The sequence below is a fragment of the Camelina sativa genome, chromosome 8 (assembly GCF_030686135.1).
Source record: "Camelina sativa cultivar CO46 ecotype springtype chromosome 8, ASM3068613v1".
Lineage (NCBI taxonomy): Eukaryota > Viridiplantae > Streptophyta > Magnoliopsida > Brassicales > Brassicaceae > Camelina > Camelina sativa.
The window spans coordinates 10,292,564-10,314,743 of record NC_141887.1 but is presented as its reverse complement, the minus strand read 5'-3'; the positions used below and the strand labels follow the sequence as shown (position 1 = coordinate 10,314,743).

Here is a 22,180-nt window from a genome sequence, read left to right as displayed (position 1 = left end):
ATCTTCTTCACCATCGGTGAAGACCACGACATCGTACACCAAATCATCTTCAGCAACTTTGACAGCGAACTGTTGCTCGGCATCATACACCAAAGGAAAAGAATTAGAGCCATCCACATAGGCATACTCATCGCCGTTTTCTACGCCGACAAAGACGTCTTCGTCTTCCATGTTGTCGGGTTCTTTCACTTCGACAACATCACTGTCTTCATCGGAGGCGAGTTTCAGAGTACACAAATCATCACCAACAACATCGTAGATATGCTCATCGACAACGTTGTGGACTTGAACCAATCGTGCTCCTTGTTTCATATTCGGCAAAAGATTATACATCATATGACGAGGTAGATAGGTTGCACAAAGCTTTTGCTTGAGTTTATCCCATGATTTGATAGGACTCTTGCCAGCTTTCTTGCGTGTTTTCTTCACTTGCTGCCACCATGTTGATGCATGTTCTCGAAAATTCTTAGTCACAAGCGAAACCTGTTCATCAGCCGGAACACTTTGAAGCATCAATATGTCTTCAACATCCGCGAGCCAATCTAAGAATGAATCAACACGAATTCCACCGTAGAACTTGGGAATATACACTGCCAGAACCGTTTCGGCTCTGATACCAAATAATGCGGTGCGGAAGCTAAGAACGGATAGGGATAAGAGTCCTCCTCTCAGGTCCTATTCAAGGTAAGATTTTTATGGGTGTGAGAATCCTCCTCTCTAGGCTTATACAAAGCTCTCTTCAAATTAACTCTTTTATTCAATAATCGATTATCTATACATGTGAGAGTTTGATCTCTTTTATAAAAGATAATCAAATATAAAACTAAGGAAAGAAGATAAACACCAAATATTCTAATCCTAATCATAAAAGTAAAAAGTATATCTTCTTTCAAAATAAAAATAGAAAATTAACATAAATCCTAATTGAGAGCTACGTAAACACCTACGTCAAATCCGTAACTTGTTGGGCAAGAAACACAACACCTAGGCCCAACAATAATGAATAATACGCTGCATCAGTTAGGATTTTAGAGTACACAAATCGTGCAATGTGGTTGGGAAGTATTTTAGAAAAAAAAAATTTTAAATTTAAAATTTAAAACTATACATTATGAAATTATTTGAATGTAATAGAATAGTTTGAATATATAAACTGTTACTAAAAACACAATCATCAAAATGAAAACTTATAACAAAAAATATTATGTAGAATAAACACAACTTTGCAAAACATATTGTTTAAAGTATTTTAAATATAAGATATTTTTATGAAGAATTATTGTAAAGAGCTACAAATAAAAAAAATCATTATGACGAAGTGATCATTACCGAGAATATGGAACTAATGGTTATAATGAGTAATGTAATTTTCTATTAAATAACTATAACTAAAAATATATTTAATAATGAGTGAAACAGTATCAATAGAAAATTAAAATTAAAATACACAACTCTTAAGAACAAAATAAATAAATTTTAAATATTAAAATAGTTTTAACGAAAAGTTATGATAAATAGACACAACTGTAAATTATATATTAAGTTTTATTAAATTTCTATATTACTATAATCATTTCTGAAATTTTAGTTAGATTATAGAATAACATTGAATATTAGATATTAATATTCAAATTATTTAGATTTAACATAAAATGAAAAATTTGTTTCATCAATATTGATTTGTTAGTTATTGATAAAGAGACAAATATATAGAGAGTTCAAAATATATGACTATTTAAATAGACACACCTATTACAACGAAAAGTTGTGATGAAAAAATATGAATAAAATATATTGAAAAGACACAACTCTACAATGAACAAATAAAACTGTTTGAGTTTTTAAAAAAGAACAAATAAAACCAATTTTATTACAAAAAAGTACTACGAAAAGTCTCAACTGTCGTTCTTATTTATTCAGATTGTTATTATTATTTTTAAATATTAAAATATTTTTTTTAACGGAAAGTTAATATAAATAGACACAACTGTAAATTCAATATTATATTGTATAAATTTCTCTATTGCTATAATCATTTCTAAAATTTTAGTTAGATTATAGAATATATTCAATTATCTAGACTCAACATAAAATGAAAAATTTGTTTCAACGAACTTGCTAGTTAGTGATGAAGAGACAAATATAAAGAGAGTTCAAAAAGCATGACTATTTAAATAGACACTCATATTAAAACGAAAAGCTGTGATGAAAAAATATAAATAAAATATAGTGAAAAGATACAACTGTTTGAATTAAAAAAAAACAAATAAAAACATTTTTTTTACGAAAATGTACTACGAAAAATTGCAATTGTTGTGTGTGCACTTGATTATACATACAAACTCATATAAACTGATTTTAAATAGAAGACATCTTTATTACTATATTCAAAAGTCAAACCCAAAAGCTTATTATATAATCCATTTAACTCTTCGAAAAAGACTCTACGTATAAAATTAACTAAAAGTTGTAAATTAGATTCATCATTCCAAAAATCTTTTGTTAAATAGAGAATTGGAGGATTCTCTTTACATTTAAAAGAATGAATGCTAGAGAATAATTTAGAGAGCTGTAAAAACCATTGAGATTGAAATTTTATATTATTTGGTGTCATGGCAAAAAAATGAAAACAGTTCAAACAGACAAATATATATAGATTTCAAAAGATACGAATATTCGAATAGACACAACTCTACAATGAACAGTTGCAACTTTACAAAAAAACCGTTACAATGAACAATCGCAACTTTGTGTAAAACACACAATTTAAATTTTCTACAATTTTTTTTGTAAAATTATCCAAAAAATATGATTGAAAAACACAACTTTGGTGGTATTTATTCGGATTGCTATTATATATATGTATTTTCATTAATTTTTTATATATAAAATTAACTAAAAGTTGTAAATTAGATTCATCATTCCAAAAATCTTTTGTTAAATCAAGAATTGGAGAAATTTCTTACTTTTAAAAGAATGAATGCTAGAGAATAATCTAGATATCTGTAAAAACCATTAAGATTGAAATTTTATATTATTTTGTGTTCATGGAAAAAAAAAACAGTTCAAACAGACAACAATATAGATTTCAAAAGATACGAATATTCGAATAGACACAGCTCTACAATGAGCAGTTGCAACTTTACAAAAAAACCGTTACAATAAACAATCACAACTTTTTGTTAAACACATAATTGAAATTTTCTACAGATTTTTTGGAAGATTATCCAAAAGGTACGATTGAAAAACACAACATTTGGTGGCATTTATTCGGATTGTTACCATATTGAAAAGTCAAATTCAAAAACTCACTATGTAATCCATCTAACTCTTGGAAAATCACTCTAGGTATTTTTTATTAAAATTTTATATCTAAAATTAACTAAAAGATGTAAATTAGATTCATCATTCCAAAAAACTTTTGTTAAATCAAGAATTAGAGGAATTTCTTGACTTTTAAAAGAATAAATGCTATAAAATAATTTAGAAAAATGTATAAACCATTAAGATTGAAATTTTAATTGATTTTGTGTCATGACAAAAAAAAATGAAAACAGTTTAAACAGACAAATATATGGACCCTAATCTCAACACAAGATACTAATGAAAACAGTTCAAACAGTTCAAATATATAGATTTCAAAAGATACTAATGTTCCAATCAACACAACTTTACAGTGAACAGTTGTAACTTTTCATCACGACTTTTCAGAAAATATCCAAAAGGTACGATTGAAAAACCACAACTGTTGGTCACATTTATTCGGATTGTTATTATTATATATGTTTTTCCATTATTTGTTAGTTTAGATATAAATATATAGTACCCGATTTTATTAATTATACTAGGTTTTGAATCCATCCTACGTGTGGGTATATTTAATATATTTTGGTGAATATTATATATGATTGGTGATAGTTATGAATTATTATCTTATAAAAACCTTTAATAAATTACTACTATTAAGAAAAATTTTTTACTTCAAACACCAATTTAAAAAATATATAATATATAACGTTTAACTTTTAAAAATTTAAATCTGATAAAAAATTATGAATTTATACTTAAACGTTATACTATTTTTCTTTCTCTTCTTCGTCAGCTTCCTCACATTCTTCGACAGAATAATCATAATTCAAATCTCTTTTTTAGACTACCACACAACTTGTTAACCAATCAATCTCCACGACCAAAATCATTGCTTCTTTTCTCGTTAAATTTGTGCAATTCATGAAAACCAACATAATGACCACGTGCACTCAATTATTGATACTTTCATTGTATACTTACTCGATTAAAGATTCACACGTATTGAAACTTCTCAAATCAAAATCCTTAATACTACAAAATTATAAATTTTCAAACCAAAATCTTTAATACTACAAAATTATAAATTACTTGGAAAGAAAGTAATATGAATAAATGAATAGCTAATAAAACATGTGTGCTTGTCGTCGATCCTTCTTTTTTAAACCCCAAAACTTGACTCAAACAACATCAAATCTAGGTCTTGCGACGTCAATCCTTCTTTCTTAGACCCAAAAATACTGAAAGAATATCAACTCATCTATAAAGTCATATACAAAAACATGTATTAACGCTCATAAGATATAAAAACACAAACGGAGATAAATTAGATAATTTCAAGATATTTGAAAATTGAATATATAATATTTAATAATACTTAAACTTTTAAATTTTAATAGAGTTTAAATATTTATAATATTTTAAACTTTAGATGTAGTTTAAATATTTATAATTTTTTTTTTAGAGTTAAATATTAATGATACTTTAACTTTTTATAATATTTTAAACTTTCTATGGAAGTATTTACAGTATTTTTAAACATTATATTAAGTTTAAATATTTATAATATTTGAATCTTTTAAAAGTTTTAATAATTATAATATTTTAAATTTTTCAACTACATCTAAAGTTTCAATATTGTTAATACTTTAAACTTTTTAATATATTATAATATTTTGAAACGTTTTAGAAATTTTAATTTGCTATAATAAATGAAATAAATTTTTAAAATTTGGACACCTGATAAATCAAGCTTCTTGTTCATTTGTAGTTGGAATGATATTAGTTTTATTTGTGATGGTTTCCAGCCATCGTCTAAACTTTTATAGCCGATGTGGAACGTTGTAAAATACACTAATTATGTATATGTATTATAATATATAAATTTTACATAATTTCAAAAATGTTAAATATTGAGATGGCTTATATCGATTGGTCTTTAAAAAATCTTAATATAGAAAATTCTGAAATTTTTTAAAAAATATTAATTAGAGATGTCAAATCCCTATTGGTTGTTTAAAGTCCCATTTGGACGCCTTAACAAGCTTATAGCTCCTACATTTTTTTTAAACTGTTAACCACATAAATATTAGAAAGTAACTCCAAGATTGGTTGCCCAAACCGGAGGGAAAGAGTTTACAAAAACAGTTTCTGAAACTAAAGAGCGCGAGGAACGGACAAGACAATCTACCTCACATTAGCCGTAAGCAGAATCTTGCTAAGGGTGAAGGCAGGAAAAGAAGATCGGAGTAAACTGAAGTCATCCAGCAAGTTGGAGAAAGCAGGCCATTCTTCCGGAGATTGGACCATCGCCACCAGCCCTGCACAGTCAGACTCAAAACTGAAACAGTCCACGCCCGCCGCCAGGAGAGACTCCATCGCCCAGATCAAAGCTTGTAGCTCAGAATGTAGGGGTGAATGGGTTCGTTTGTGACATCTTGCTCCGAGGAGTAGTATTTTGTCCTCCCTGGTACAAAAACACCAACCGAAACCCACAAAAGGATCAGAATCCTTCCAGAAACCATCAACCTGACATCGGGGAGAAGGTTCCTGGACTTCGAAAGTTACCGAAGTATATGTGGATCCCCCTGAAAAAGACTTCGCCTCCTCCCACAATATTTTATCATTAACCGCCTGATGTATTATACCCATTGGCGCTGCCTCTATACCGTTAAAAAACTTTTTTTATTCTTATCCTTCCAAATTGACTATAAAATCCAAGGTAAACAGGAACTGATATCCGAGGCTCCAGATTGAGATGTCGCCCGCCAAAATAAAAAGTATAAATTCGAATAAACTGAACCATAGGGAAAGCCATCGGGTGTTAACAAGAACAATGACAAATCCCAAATCAACCGAGCTCTAGGGCATTCAAACAAAGCATGATTTATCGTCTCAACCGCTGACTCACACCGAGTACATAGTGGATCGCATCGTACACCCCGATGAGCAAGCCGATCCAACACCGGAAGAGTACCAGAGGCTATCTACCAGAAAAATTGTTGAACCTTTAAGGGGACATCAAGTTTCCAAGCATGTGCCCGAAGAGCCGTACATGTCGGCCCGAGCTCAACTTCCTTAACTAAATCTCGTGCAACCGATAGCCGGATTTTACCGAATATTTCCCTGATTTAGTATAATGCCAAATTAACCGATCCGGTTTAAATGTTTTACTGATCACCATACTCCGAATAATCTGTATATCCGCCGGATCCATGAACTCCTCAAGGATAGGCAAATGCCAATCCATAGTCTGTGGTTTTATCATATGGTTAACCATTAAATAAGGGTGAAACAATCTCCCTCTACCATAAGCTGGTCTTGATTTACTATCCGGTATCCAAGGATCCCTCTATACCAAAACGTTGCATCCAGATCCTATCGGCCATCTTGCACCTTGTTCCACTAAACCTCTTGTTGAAAAAATACTTCTCCAAGCAAACAAAGGAGATTATGGTTTTGTAGCCAGTAGAGGGTGTTTATTCCTGAAATATCTACCTCGCATAACACGGGCCATTAGGGATGTCGAATATTGAATTAACCGTCAATACTGCTTAGCCAATATCACATCATTAAATTGCTCCAAAGCACAGAAACCCAGGCCTCTGTCACATTTATCTTTACACATTTATCTTTAAACATGTACAGTGAGAGAGGATCCCCCTGGCGTAGACCCCTCTGCAGTATAATAGACCCATGAGGCTGACCATTAAGAAGGACTTGATACGAGACTAAGGAGACACACCACATAGTCCAGGAGATCCAAGTTTGATGAAACCCTATCCTAACCATAACCGCCTCCAAGAAATCCCATTCCACCCTATCATACGCTTTACTCATATCCGTCATAAAAGCCAGAAAATCAGATTTACAACGTTGATTAGTATTTAAGCCATGAAACACTTCCTGAGCAACAAGGATATTATCAGTAATTAAACGGTCAGAAACAAAAGCCGATTGAGTCTCTGATATAATAGAAGGCAGGAATCGCTTATGTCGGAAACACAAGACTTTGGAAATAATTTTATAGCTCACATTACAAAGACTAATAGGTCTAAACTCCGCCATACGCTGAGGTCTCTCATTTTTCGAAATGAGTCAAATATTAGTTTCATTTAATTTTTTATCAAAACACCCCTTGCAGAAAAACTCTTTCACCAAAGCCACCAAATCCCCTTTTAGTGAAGACCAAAACCGTTGAAAAAACAAGGCCATCATTCCATCAGGTCCTGGTTTTTTCTCCGGGTGCATGGCAAACAAGGCTTTTCGCACTTCCGACTCAGAGATTGGCTTAATCAGTTCCCTATTCAAACTATCCGTAATAAATGGAGACACCTCCTGAAGCATCTCAGAAATACCTCCCACATCCGATCTTTTAAAAAGTCTATGGAAATATTTTGAAGCAATAAACCAACAATCCTGTTTCGCACCCGCCGCTGTTTAGTAGATGCATGAAAAACTTGGTATTTTTATCGCCAACTCTTAGCCAGAATTTCCTACTCTTCTGTTGCCAATATACTTCCTCATCACGATATGCCTCTTTTAAATTCCTCTCCATACTTCGTATTTCCTCCTGGGAAATCGAATCATCCATCTTTGCCTCTTGCAGCACCGCCTTCAGAGAAGAGATAAGCGATGGGCCAGTTTTGACATTATTCTTCCTCCACCAAGAGATCGAATTCTTGCAATTCCTGATTTTATCCACAAAGACCGGAATCCAGAAATTATTTGTGCGGTTCCAGCCTGACTCTACCACTCTTGAGAATCCATCCTTTCCAAGCCAACACTTGTCAAAAAGAAATTGTCGAGTTCGTCTCATAGCAGTTTTCAGGCAAGTTGCTAGAATTGGAGAATGATCAGAACCAATCATCTCAAAATAGTCCACTTTTGACTGAGGGAAAAAACATTGCCACTCTTCATTGCCTAAAGCACGATCTAAACGACATTGAACGATCTGATTATTACATTGGATACCACACCATGATAATTGTTCGCCATAACAGGGAAATTCGAGCATACCACAATGTCGAAGCAAAGAAATAAAGGACACAAAAGAAGAAGCCGGTCTCAGGGCGCCACCTTTTTTCTCATGATTCCCAACTACTTCATTAAAATCACCTATCATAAACCAAGGATCAATGCAAAAAGAACCAATATCCATCAACTTGTCCCACACCCGTTGTCGGTGTTGAGGAACGGGATCACCATAGATAAACGACAAGAAAATCATTTGTTGTCCAAAAAAAGCTTGTGTATCTATAATTTGATCACTATCATATAGAACTGAAAGTTTTATTTCATCCATGAAAAACAGAGCTAAACCGCCACTAGACTCTCGGGGTTCAATGGTAAACAATTTATTATAACCAAATTTATTCTGAAATTTTTGTAAATAAGTAAAACATTTTTTTGTTTCTGATAACAATAAAATATCTGGACGATGCTTCTTCCATAAATCTCCCAACTACTCCTCTGTTAGGTATGCCCATATGCCCTGACAATTCCAGCTCAGAATCTTCACGTTTGATAGCTCCTACTTTTATTTAGTATAGATTATAATACACTAGATAAGGACCCGCCCGATGTGTGGGTTTAAAGTTTTGTAAATAAAATTAAATTTAATAAAAATATATTAAAATTTATTGTACATTGTTTATAATTTTTTTTGCTATAATATACTGATTTATATCCATATAAAAATCTTTTATGTATTTTACCATTAAAAGTGTATTTTTTACACCTAGACATATTGTATATTACAAATATATTATTTACCACCACCTAAAAAATGTCTATATAAACAAATTAAGCCAACTATTATATGTCTCTTTACATTTACTTTTGCATAGTTTCTTTGATCACTAAAATTGTTGGCTCAAAATACATTTTGAATAAAAAATAATTTACATCACAATACACTTATGGAGAGAACCTTGGTTCTGCCCTCTTCCTTTATAAAGAGAACTTTGCGTCCAACCTCCTTCACCATGGAGAGAACCTTCGCTCCGCCTTCCTTCTTTGGGGAGATAACCTTGCGTCCAACCTCTCCTACCTTCCTCCCTTGGGGAGATAACCTTACATGTTCACGTCTTTTAGCTATCTCGAAGTGGCTTGCTCCAATAACCAATGAAACTAAAGACTCTTTTCCAACGTCACAAAATCTTTTGATAGTAACTAAGGTTAAATTTCTCAATGTATTCATGGAAGTTTCTTTGACATACCATGATGTAGCCTCTGTCTCCAAGCTCCCATGGATCTATCAACAATGATTTATGTTTTTCCAATCTATCTATGTTTGTTGTAGGCTTGTGTTTGATTAGCCTATTTTATCCAACCATTAGGTTGATGACTTTCTCCTCTTTATCTTATTTTGAGATTGAACGAATTGTAACAATTATGGTTGCACAAAAAAAAGGTCTATGACCAACCAATCAAGGTTGAAAAATTAGAAGAAAATTAATTTGACTTAACTAATGAAATAATAGAAAATTTTAAGCATAGTAATATATGAATCTCAAATAATTCAAAGATGAAAATATAAATTAACTAAAACAATCTAAAACTACTACGATAAATTTTAAAACACAGTATTAGAAAAACAAGATGCATATATTAATCTTCCAATTATTTTTTGGTCAACATATTAATCTTACATATTCCAAACTAAAAAGGTAGAAAGTAGGAGTATATTTTGGTTTAAAAAATAAGAAAAATAATGTCTTCCCATTAAAAAAGTTTGACCAATAGAACAAAGTTGAAAGCAATATTTTTGAATAAATTATGTTGTTAAATGAATAATATGAGACGATCTATATTTATATAGAAGTGAGTATTTATATTTTTTAGAATTAATAATTTTCTATATATTTTCCTTAATCTCTTTTCTATTTTATGAGAAAATTTATTCCAATGAGCTCATTGTTTTTTTAAAAATATCTTGCTGCCCACTCTTTTGTAAGACGTACTATCGTTCGATGATAAGAATGCTTTCTGTTTAGTTGATCTAGTGTTATATAATCTCTGTTGTTATCTTGCATTTGTGTATTCATCTTTTTTATGCTACATGTCCTGCAAGTTAATAAAAATAATAATAACAACGTGAGAAATTTGTTAATCCTAAAAACCTTAGTTATTATGTATAAAAAACTTTGTTAACATTTCAAAGTAAAAAATTGCGTAGTATGCATTATGAAATTGAGAAACGAAACAAAATTTAAAGAAACGACGACGAAAACACTTGATAATATCTAGAAATCTTTTTTATATAGTTGTTTAGATTAGACAACAAACAAATTGCTTTCGAAACTTTTTCAAGAATAATGATTCGTCAGACAAGAGGTTAATAAAAAACAAAGAAAACTTTTTTACCAAGAAAAACAAAGCTAGTCGAAATTATTTTGTTTGGTGAAAAATATGTCATCATCTATTTACTTATATAGAGGGGTGTATTTACAATCCTTTTCCTTTTAGGATTAATAAAGTTCTTTTTTAATATAATAAGATTACAATTATTTTATGCATCGTTTTACCAAGATTGAAAACTGTGATTTCTGATCGATAAAATTGACACATGTCACGATATAATGAGTTACTAACTTTGATATGTGATTTCTGATCGTTAAAATTGACACGTGTGAGGATGATGAGTTACTAACTTGGATATATAATCATTAAAACTGACACTTATCATGATCTGGTGAGTTTTAACTTTAATCTATGATCGTTTAATCTAACACGTGTCACGATCTGGTGAGTTACTAACTTTAAGAACCAAGGTTTATATAATAAGATTGCTGAATACGTTTTTTTTTTAATTTTTATTAAGTTTATTTAAAATGTAGTTATAATTATGTACAAGACAATATTAATTAAAGTTATATTATAGTTATAATTATATAATGTGTTTTAAAGATCAAAATATCTGATACTAGATTTGTATATATGGAATTGTAATTATATGGATTAAGTTAATTATTCAATTGAAAATAATTGATACAACTGAATGTATGTTGTATTCAAATTTGCAAATATTTAGGGGCCTCGTCAAAGCTTATTTAAACTAACTTAACACTTTCCATTTAATTCGCTATCATCTTCAACTCATTCCATCATATGACTTGCAAGATCTTAATTTTGTTTTAATCAATTTGTTTTATTAAAATATATTTGTTTTACAATCAAATTAGTTTTTATATATTGAAAATTTATCATATCTTTTGAAAATATCAAGTTAAACTATTATTAAATTTTTAAGTTAATATATTATAAATTTTTATGTTACTTTATATAATTATACATTTTAGCAGAAATAAAAAATGAAATAGAATAAGTATTCAGAATTTGACGCATATTAACTGAAACGATCCGATCCATTTTAAAAATAAAAATAAATAATAAATAATAATAAACTAAACTAGTGGTCTCATACAAACTAGGCCACCTAACCACAAACACACAACTGCAGATAACATAATCAATACCATTAAACCAATAATAACCAATATTAATTCATAAAAATTAAATCAATAATCCAAACAACATGAATCAAATAATCATCAATCCTAAACAACATTCTAAGACTCAACACTAGCAACCTAACATAAGCCAGACAACAACCAATCGAGTCACTAGAACATCCTCCTCTTCATTGCCTTGATTCCACAATCACACTTTGCCTTACCTGCACCACAAACACAAATTGAGATGCATGAGTATTTTATAAACACTCAGTAAGACAATCCTCCCATCTACTGGGCTATACACACAAGCAATAAGATCACTTAATGCCACAAACAACAAACAATAAAACAAACCAGGTAATAAACAAAGTATTTGCTTCAACCCTCACAACTGAAGACGGGTGTCGACCGACACTGGCAATATGGTGTCGACCGACACCATACTATTGTCGACCAACACCATACTCGACATCCCTGAAACCCTAGTTTGTGTCGACCGACACTCCACATGGTGTCGATCGACACTCGCCAAAGTTATCGAATCGTCCTCGCGTTGGTGGCGACCGACACCCCAACTGGTATCGTCCGACACCGATGCCGAGCATCGATTTCCTTCGAACAGAAACTCTGAAATTCGTCTCCAAATTTCTCCCATCTGAATCCTGCATTATCAGAAGCAAATTCCAACCACAGAAGGCACAAAAACCCATAGGAACTCGAAGGAAACAATCACTCAATCACAAAATCACATAGAATTAGAGATCTTAGCTTAGATAAGCCATGGTTATGCATTCACCTTAGCCAAACAACGAGATCTAAGCCCCAACAACGAAAATTAGCTCCACAGCAACCTTCCCACATGTCTCTAGCCTTGGAAACTCACTCTCCAGGAAGAAAACCACACCAACAATGACCAGAATCTCCAAAAACTCAAGAATGCTCTGAAAAAACTCTTTTTTCTTCCTTCTCTCTCACAAAAAGCTAAAAGCGGCTAAAGAGGTGAAAGAAGTCGACTTATCCCTTATAAACTCGGAACTAGGGCTCTCTTAAACCAACCACGCAAACCGGACATTAAAATCGAACTGATCGAACCATCCGTAAATGGTGTCGACCGACACTACAAATGGTGTCGATCGATACTCCAACCAAAATTCTAATTTTTAGTTTGCGGGTGTTACATTAACTATCAAATAAAGTTTCCTACTCTTGAAATTTATTCTTTTATATTGTTATGTTTTTAGTGTTTTTTTATACTATTACTTATCTTCATATGAAATGAGAAAATTTCGACGCAATACTATTATAGATTGAACAATCTATATTAGTTTTTAAAGCTTCTTGTTATTACATGGATTATTGGATAATTTATATGTTTTGTGAAAATAAACTCTAACAAGAATGATTAGTAAAAAATTAATTTGGTCAATTAGATCCTTTTTTCTTAACAAGAATTCTATTTGTTGAAATTTCATTTCCATTAAGTATTTGAAAAAAGTATTAAATTATTTTCTTTTCAAAAAGTAACTAAATTGCAGAGATTAGTATTTAAACTTTAAGTATCACATTATTTTAAGCTGTTTTATAAGAAAAGAAAAGACTTTTTGGGAATAACTTAAAGAAAGATATATTTGAGATACTTAAAGATATTTTTTTTCTTAATTTGAAGCGTCATAGACTTGAGCTTGAACGATCGAGCCGACGACTTACAGTTAAATTGGATGCAACAGTTTGATATTTTTTTTGCTTTTTGTTTTTTCAACAGTTTGATATTTTTTTCAAAGTTTCTCATTTTTTGTTTTTTGCTTTGCCGAATGGAAAAAAAATCTATGCATATGATATGATCACCAAAAAGAAAAAAAAACTGAAATGGAAATTTGATGTAATTTTTTACAAGAGATAAAGTTAATTTATTTTAAGTACTTTTGTCATATTCATAAGGAGATCAGTTAAATTTGTGTTGTTGTGGGATTTATTTGAAGTACATTTTAAAAGAAAAATGTAATACCCTTTTTTCTTTTAAATGGTAATAAAATTTAATATTTAAAACAATTAAAGAAATAAAATATAAATTGTATCTGAATTATAGAAATAAAATGAATTATTAAGAAAAATTTTAATTTTATTCCAAAAACATAAAATTAATTTTATGTTATTTATAAATTAATAATTAATATAAATGAATAAGGATAAAACTGGATTTTCTTTTTAAGAAAATCCTAAGTAGGAAAATGACAACATTTAATTCTTGAGATATTAAATTACATGTTTTTATTAATTTAGGTATTATTCTTCCAACCCAAAAAGACCAGGTATTAAATGTCCAAATAAAAAATAGATGATGTATTTTTTTTGGTTTTTTTCCCTTATTTGTTATGGATCCATATTTAGGCTAATATCATATAATCCAATTAATAAACAGATAAATTTTAAGATGCAATGAGAAATTTTGAAGTGCAGCAAAGAAAAAGAAGAAATTGATAAAACATGGAAATATTTTTTTTATATAAATGATATTGAATTGAAGCTAGCCCATATTATTGAGTTGGAATAATAATTTACAAATATCTAATTTACAATTCAGAATTTAGGTGGAGAAATATTCAGGATTTATAATTTACATAAAACTAAAAATATTAAACTAGAAAAAATTGATATGAAATTTGTATTTACAGATATTCTTTAAATCTCTTTAAATTACATATTTATATGATATAGAAAATTAATTAAAAAAATATCCCGCAATATCGTGTAAGTGTTTTTTTATAGATTAAGTTTTATTTTTTTCAATATTTTCATTGAAGTTAATACCTAGGATTTAATTACCCAATAGGTTTGATCCGATAATCAATTAAAAAAATTAATAATTATAAATGTGTGTACTAAAACAAATAATTTTATCATTAACTCTCATATGTATTGGTAGTTACTTTAAACCTAATTAGCTAACGGTTTTGTGGTAAGGTTGGGGTGTCGAGCGACACCACTGTTGTTGTGTGTTTGAATCATAGGAGAACAGATGGGGTTAGGTTTTGATGTGGAGGGATCAACGGAAGTGATGTTGTGGGCGTCAGGGTCGACCGACACTGGGAGGGAGTCGATCGTCACAATGTCTGTTGGTTCGCAAGTGGTGCATTGGGTGACGATTTATAGTAGATAGAAGTGTCGATCAACACTGGAGGAGTTGATAGGGAATCAGATAATTCGTGGGAAGTATTGTTCGTGGCTGGACGAAATCAAATATTCCAGCCCACCTCTCTTGTTACTCGGTCGCTAGGGGTGGTTGGTTGTGCGACTCAGTAACTAGATGAAGTGGGGTTTGGTGTATTTGTGGAAGTTTTTGTAAGGAGCGATTTCTACGTCGGTTGTCTCTTCGAAATTATGGAGTTCTAGTGAGATCGTTTCCCGTGGATCTTGTGCAAGGAACGAGAATCTGGGTGCGGTCGTTTTAGAGACCCATATCTATGACGTTTTGAGAGACAGTTCATGAAAGGAAAGTTGGAGCTCTTGAATGAGCTAGTTTTCTTGGATTAATGGGATGGGTTGTCATGGTAGACGGAGTCGAGGAAGCTATACGTCTCTACCATCATAAGTTACACCGACATCAAAATTTGTTCCTTTGCAACCCCTTCACTTGTGATATATGATATTGATGTGCCTTGCAGAGAGATAGCGACACATGTTCACTATTAGTATAGATATGATATGCTTCAATCTCTGTGGTCATTATCATATAAAGATCTAGTCTTATCTTAAGTTTATGATAACAAAAAACTCTTGTATAAATATGTTGGTCATGTGAATAATACAAATCAAGTTTTCCCAACTCTCTACATGGTATCAGAGCACTGATCCAAAACCCTAAATCTCTCACCATCGATATTCTTTTTTCTCTTCTCTTGCTTTTTCTGCAATCTCTCTTCTCTCTGTCATGGCATCCGACGCCTCTTCTACTCTGTTAAAACCTCCCTTGTTTTTAGTATCTTAGAGCCTCATAAAACCTTGATCTCTCTTAACATGGCCAACATCACTAAACTCACGCCAAACTATTTCATCACTTGGCGTCTGCAGATCCGATCTCTTCTTGAGGTTCACGACCTCCATGTCTTCATTGCTGATGAAGACAACACGCCTGCTGAAACAGTCACCACCGCTACCGCTGCAAATCAACCAAATCCCAATTTCGCAGCCTGGAAACGTCAAGACAAGCTCCTCTTCAGCGCTGTCCTTGGTTCTCTCTCCCTCTCTGTTCAACCGATTGTTGCCCGTACCACAACAACACGAGATCTTTGGCAGACTCTCTCTAGTACTTATGGGAAAAAATCTCGTGGTCACATCCATCAGATTAGGGACCAGCTCAAAGATATTTTCACAGGGAATAAGTCTATCCATAACTATATGTGTGACATCATTGACAAGTCTGACAAACTCGCCTTTCTTGATGCTCCTCTTCCTCATGAAGACCTTCTTGACTACATTACTTCTGGTCTTGGAGAAGACTACAGAGCTATTATCGAGATGGTTCAAGGTCGTGACACGAAAATCTTGATCCCTGAACTCCATGAAAAACTCATCAACCACAAAAAATGCTCTCAAGGCTTCTGGCAAAACTGATTTCTCTGTTCTGGTAACTGCAAATGCTACTCAGTTTCCTTCTCGACCGCCTCATCCGTCTTCCCATGGTGATTACAACCCTTCGTGTGGCGGATATCGCCCATCCAGACCATATCTTGGGAAGTGTCAAATCTGTGGTGTTCAAGGACATGGTGCTCGCCGATGTCCACAATACAGATCGCCTTCTCCAAATCCTTCTTACTCACCACACTATTCAGGTCCCTATCGTGCTCATGCTCCTTGGTCCGTACCTCACCTGCCTCTTCCCACGCCTCAATGGCAACAACAACCCCAGGCTCATCACACAACAAGCTCTCCACATCCCGATCTCTCTCCCTGGCTTCTTGACAGCGCTGGTTCACACCATATTGCGAGTGATCTCTCCAATCTCTCCCTCCATGCTCCGTACACTGGGGGAGAGAATGTCATGGTTGGCAATGGATCCAATCTCCCTATAAATCATTCTGATTTCATCTATCTTCCCTCTCAATCTCGGAACCTTAGGCTTACTGATGTTCTATGTGTTCCTGCAATGAAGAAAATTTTGATCTCTACCAACAAACTTTGTCAAACTAACAATGTGATGACTCAATTGTGTCCGTTTACTATTTGGGTGAAGGATCTACGCACGGGGAAAATACTTCTCAGCAGAAAGGCTAATGAGGGTGTGTATGAGTGGCCGATCACCGTTCCAAACACCGTTCCAACCTCCGTTTATACTTTTAGTTGCTCTAAGAAGGCGTCTCCCTCCTCTTGACACTCTAGATTAGGACACCCAAATCTCCAGACTTTACAACATATGGTTTCTAAGTTTTCTTTACCTACTTCTGCTTCTTTGTCATCTCATTTATTTTGCAACTCTTGTTCTAGCAATAAAAGCCATAAATTACTTTTCTCAACTTCCTCCTTACAATCAAAAGCTCCCGTTGACATAATTTTTTCTGATGTTTGGACATCCCCTGTTGTCTCTGTTAATGGGTACAAGTACTATGTTATCTTTGTGGACCATTACATAAGATACACGTTGTTGTACCCTCTCAAACAAAGATCCCAAGTTGATCAAAATTTTCCAATCTTCAAAGCTCTTGTTGAGAACCGTTTCAACACAAAAATCACTATGCTCTTTTCGGATAATGGGGGGGGGGGAAGGGGAGTGGAGTTCCTTGCTCTCAAACAGTTTCTGGCAACAAATGGAATTTCACGTTTCACTTCTCCTCCCCACACTCCTGAGCATAATGGCATAGCGGAAAGAAAACATCGCCATATTGTTGAAACAGGTTTCTCCCTTCTCACTCATGCATCCATACCAAACATTTACTGGACATACTCTTTTGCTACTGTTATCTATCTTAGAAACCGCCTTACAACCCCAAACCTATCTCAGTATTCTCCTTATCACTTACTTGACTGAGCCCAATTACACCAAACTTTGAACCTTTGCTGTTTGTGTTACCCATGGATTCGACCGTATGGTCAAAACAAGTTCAGTTCGAAATCAACACCCTGTGTCTTTCTAGGATACTCTTTCACTCAAAGAGTTTGATTCTAAATTTAGTTTTGAAAGTATGACATATATTTAACATCTATTTCATTTTTAGTTTATTTCTAACGCCTTAGTAGATTATACTTATTTATTTTTTAATTTTCATATTTTTTATTTAAATTCACATACGAAAATAAAAGGTTTGATAGTTATAAGAATGAAGACTCCTTTTATGTTTTGCTGGGTCTTCACTTTTTTTGGTATACATGGTTGTATAACTCTTTGCAATATCCTGCAATACATTGGCCTCCACATTTTCTATAGTAGTATGGTATTGAGATTCTCGAAGATTTCTAATTCCTGCAGTATATTTTTTTATAAAAAAAGAATTAGTGAACATTCCACAGAATTGGCTTAAAGTGGATTCTCTCTGCTTCTTCAGATGACAAAAAGTTTCTGCTTGAAACAATCCCTAAACGGATGTCCCTAGTTTACCAGAAGCATGCATATATATAAGAAACAACTTCCTTTTTCTTTCCCTTTTTGATTTGGATTTCAAAGAGCTTTCTACATGATTTCTATACTTATGGCCTCATTTAGATATTAACACTTCTTAATCTACAATCTTATACAAAGAAGCTTCGAATTATAAGCAGTCAATCCAAACTCATATCAGCACCAGCTAGGCAGCACGACTATGCATTGTTTCTACAATATGCACTAAATAGTCAACCAACCAAACAGGTGGTACAGAATATAGAGTGTACATAGAGTTAAGAGTAGAAGCATGTTGAGAAAGTTTGTCTGCAGCGGAAAACCTTTCTCGGTTCACGTGATCCAGCGATGAGTTAAATAATTTTGACATCCAGAATCGTATATCATATAGTAACGGACCCAACAACACATTATCTTCACATCTGTTGATCAGCGTAGTTAGTTGTTGATTGTCGATTTCGAACTATATTGCTAATGACACCAGTCAGGCCCTAAGTGTGTTTTAAATTCTATACAGGTAACTTACGTATCGGATAAAAGTCGATCTGAACAGAACACAAAGGATACGAACATTTATTTGGAAGCTCGAACATTCCAGTCTGCGATAATTTTGTAAAATAAAATAAAATCCCTCTGAATTATGAGAGAAATATGGATATGACCTTAAATTAATAATGAAATGTTACTACATTGAGCAAGCTGTGCACAGGCGAACCATTAAAAAGTCAAATGTCTGATGGTCCACAATTCCATATCTTCAACAAAAAGTCGAACCTATAGTACATGGGATACGCACAAAATAACATAGCCCGAACCATTAAAAAGTCCATTGTCTGATGATCCAAATACAGAACACCAGTCAATAAAAGGAAGGAGACCGACGAACGGGAGAGCGAAGGCCATGCTTTCTTTTATAACCATGTGAACGCCTAGGTCTAGAAAATCGCTTATTCGAAGAAGCTTTTTGTTCCGCATTCTGAATCTCACCCATGAGACATAAGGAAGAAGGAGCTTTAACCTGACTAAGAATATCACCCACGAGACTCAAGTATCCCGTAGTCTCATCCATGATTCTTCTTAATATAGCTACGCTATCTTTGCCTAATAAGTCCTCAAACCTGATGTAGACATTTGCAGTTTTCGCAATGAGTGGTGGATTTTCGGCATCCTGATTAGTTTCTATCGCCACTCCCACAATCTTCAACTTGGACAGATCTTCCTGTGCAACAAAACAAACCAACGATTAGTTATTTATTATATATGCATAAAAGAAAAGAAGAAAAAGAAAGAACTTACATCTGTGAGTAACCTATTCTCTGCACAAACTGCAAGTTCCAAATATAGACGGATCCAATCATGGTCTCTCAACTCTGATTTCTTCACCTGTAAAAGCCACAAAGTATATATGTATATATTACTTTAAAAATTTTCATTAACCAAAAAACAGAATCTTGAATCATCTCACCAGGTAAAATCGCTTTTGGTCATTGAAGGCATTAAGTGACAAGGGCCAGTTAGGCAAGGAGAAATCATTATCCCAACGTAGTAAGGGCTCTTCATTTGATACCTCGGTGGTGGTTGTTGTTGGTTGAGGTCTAGCAATGTAACATCTCAAATCCAATGTGCCGAAACATTCTTCAGCAACATGAACTTGAAAGGTTTGATGGGAGCTAGAAGCTGGTTCCTTTGCATCCAAAGTTATGCAGTAAGTTGAAGCACCCGCACCCATTAACATATTGAATTTCTTTAGCCCACTTAGCTGTAAGTTTGTCAGCTGAAAAAAAAGTATCAAGATAATAATAAGAAACTAAAATCACCAAGAGAGAGGTCAGGAGGAGACTTAGTTATAGTTAGTTACCTGCCACATATTGTAACGATGAAGTCCAACCTTAGCGTAAAGAGTGACCAAGGCACGATAAGGAACCGAATTGCCCTCACAGTCGAATTGCCTCAGTCCGTTCATACCGTATGGTACTGGAATTTTCCCGACATCGAACCTCTAATAAAGACCCAATTACCAAAAATTAATAAGTTACGGTTTAGGTATAAACAATTTCGAACGAACGCATTAACCTAAAAAAAAAAAAGATTTAAGGATGGAAAGAGTTACATCGCAGTTTGCAACTTTACGTCAGTAATCCTTCTGCCGATCACGAAAATGTTTCTTCGCTTCTTCCCTACTTTCCAACATACTAGTCATATTTCGATCGATTTAGGTTTCGTTGGAAGCAAGCTGTTTTTCTTATATCGATTTGAGCCTTCACAGCCCAAATCTTATATATGGAAAAAAAAAACTAGATTGACCCAAATTATCAATGTATATATTTTTTTAAGTATCTTTTGGTTCTATCCTTTTATTTTGCTTATTTAATTTTTTTTTTAACAAAATTGATCCCTAAAAAATTTCCAAAAATAGCATTACTTCAGATTTTGTTTCCTAAATATTTTACATATCATTCCAACTAATAATACAGTGGAATCAATATGAAAACAGAAACTATGATATATTTAACACACTTTCTATTGTGTATTGAAGATATTCTCTGAATCATTTGCAAACAAAGAAAATAACAATTTGATTCTTATTTTGTTTTCCAAAACTTGTGAGCTTTGATTCTTAACGTAAGAATAATTTCGATTCACATTTATTTAAATATTATAATTAATATATATAAACTTAATAAAATTTTAAAATATTGCGAATATGTAAAATTAAATTTTTTTAAAATACTATATATTATGGTTATATAGTAGATGAATTATAAATAGGACATGCTGGAATTAATAAAATATCATTAAATTTGTGCTAACACGGGTTAAATCCTTATTTTACTATTTGTCAACACTATTAATATTAGAATATTTCACATATAAAAACTAAGTTGATTTAACTAAGATTGTGTAAAATAATTAAATTATTAGAAAAATGTGACTTAATCATAGCGTATAAATGACTTACTATGCATTTAGATCCTTTATTTTTTGTTATAATAGTTAAAAATCAAAATATAATCTCAAACACTAAACAAACAAACTAAATATAACAAACAAATGGTCATGAAGTATATTGCGGGTTAAAAAATTAATATAAATATTTAGCCGCATAAACGGTCGAGAAATTTAATTATTCTTCTATTTGGAAAACATCAAATATTTAACAAACAAATACAATATAAAATATATATAATAATAAAAATTATATGCATGCAGTATACTGCGGGTTAAAATCTAGTGGGTTTGATTACCTAAATAATTCATAAAATATTAGGGTTAATTATTTAAGTTATTATTTTTTTTTGCTTAAAATACATTTTTCGCTTGATAGAAAAAAATACTAAAATACCCTCTAATTTTTTCTGTAAGAGAAAGAATTTTTTTTTTTTTTTTTTTTTTTTTTTTTTTTTTTTAAGTCTGCAGATCAGTTGTCACAGATTTTTTATTTGTGGCAGATTTTCTTGTTTATGATAGATCTTCTATGACAGATTTATTTTATTTGACAAACTTTTTGTAGTTGGTTACCACAAATTTAATTTTAGTGACAGATTTGTTTTCTACAAAAGACTTATTGTTGTTGTTAGACTATAAGTCTGTCGTCACATGCCGATTTGTTGACGAGAAAATAATTACTAGATTAACATTTAGTGATAGCAGATTTTCTTTTTATTTTACCAAAAATCTGCGGAATGGTAGCAGATTTTCTTTTGAACAAAGAAATGCTAGATTAATCGACAGTCAATACAATTGTTGTTTCATGTTATGGCAGATTTGGTTTACCTTATGACGGTTTTTTTTCGTACTCAGCAGATAGTTGATGTGTTCTTTTTGT

The 22,180-nt window shown here is 32.3% G+C and overlaps 1 protein-coding gene across 1 annotated transcript; it reads right to left on the bottom strand.

Annotated features, from left to right (window-relative positions):
* Nucleotides 1-18,992: 18,992 nt before the first annotated feature.
* On the bottom strand, nucleotides 18,993-20,636 carry LOC104709429 (UPF0725 protein EMB2204-like). Its single transcript, XM_019228715.2, has 5 exons — nucleotides 20,465-20,636; nucleotides 20,213-20,353; nucleotides 19,820-20,128; nucleotides 19,651-19,737; nucleotides 18,993-19,573 (listed from the first exon to the last, which is right to left on the bottom strand). The coding sequence occupies exons 2-5, from the start codon at nucleotides 20,315-20,317 to the stop codon at nucleotides 19,214-19,216; spliced, it is 861 nt and encodes a 286-aa protein (XP_019084260.1). The 5' UTR covers nucleotides 20,318-20,353; nucleotides 20,465-20,636; the 3' UTR covers nucleotides 18,993-19,213.
* Between the last annotated feature and the right edge of the window lie 1,544 nt (nucleotides 20,637-22,180).

Coding starts and splice junctions, on each gene's coding strand:
- LOC104709429 (XM_019228715.2), bottom strand. CDS start 20,317: ATGAACGGACTGAGGCAATTCGACTGTGAGGGCAATTCGGTTCCTTAT. Junction 20,129..20,212: donor ATCGTTACAATATGTGGCAG/GTAACTAACTAT, acceptor CTTTTTTTTCAG/CTGACAAACTTACAGCTAAG. Junction 19,574..19,650: donor AGAATAGGTTACTCACAGAT/GTAAGTTCTTTC, acceptor TTTGTTGCACAG/GAAGATCTGTCCAAGTTGAA.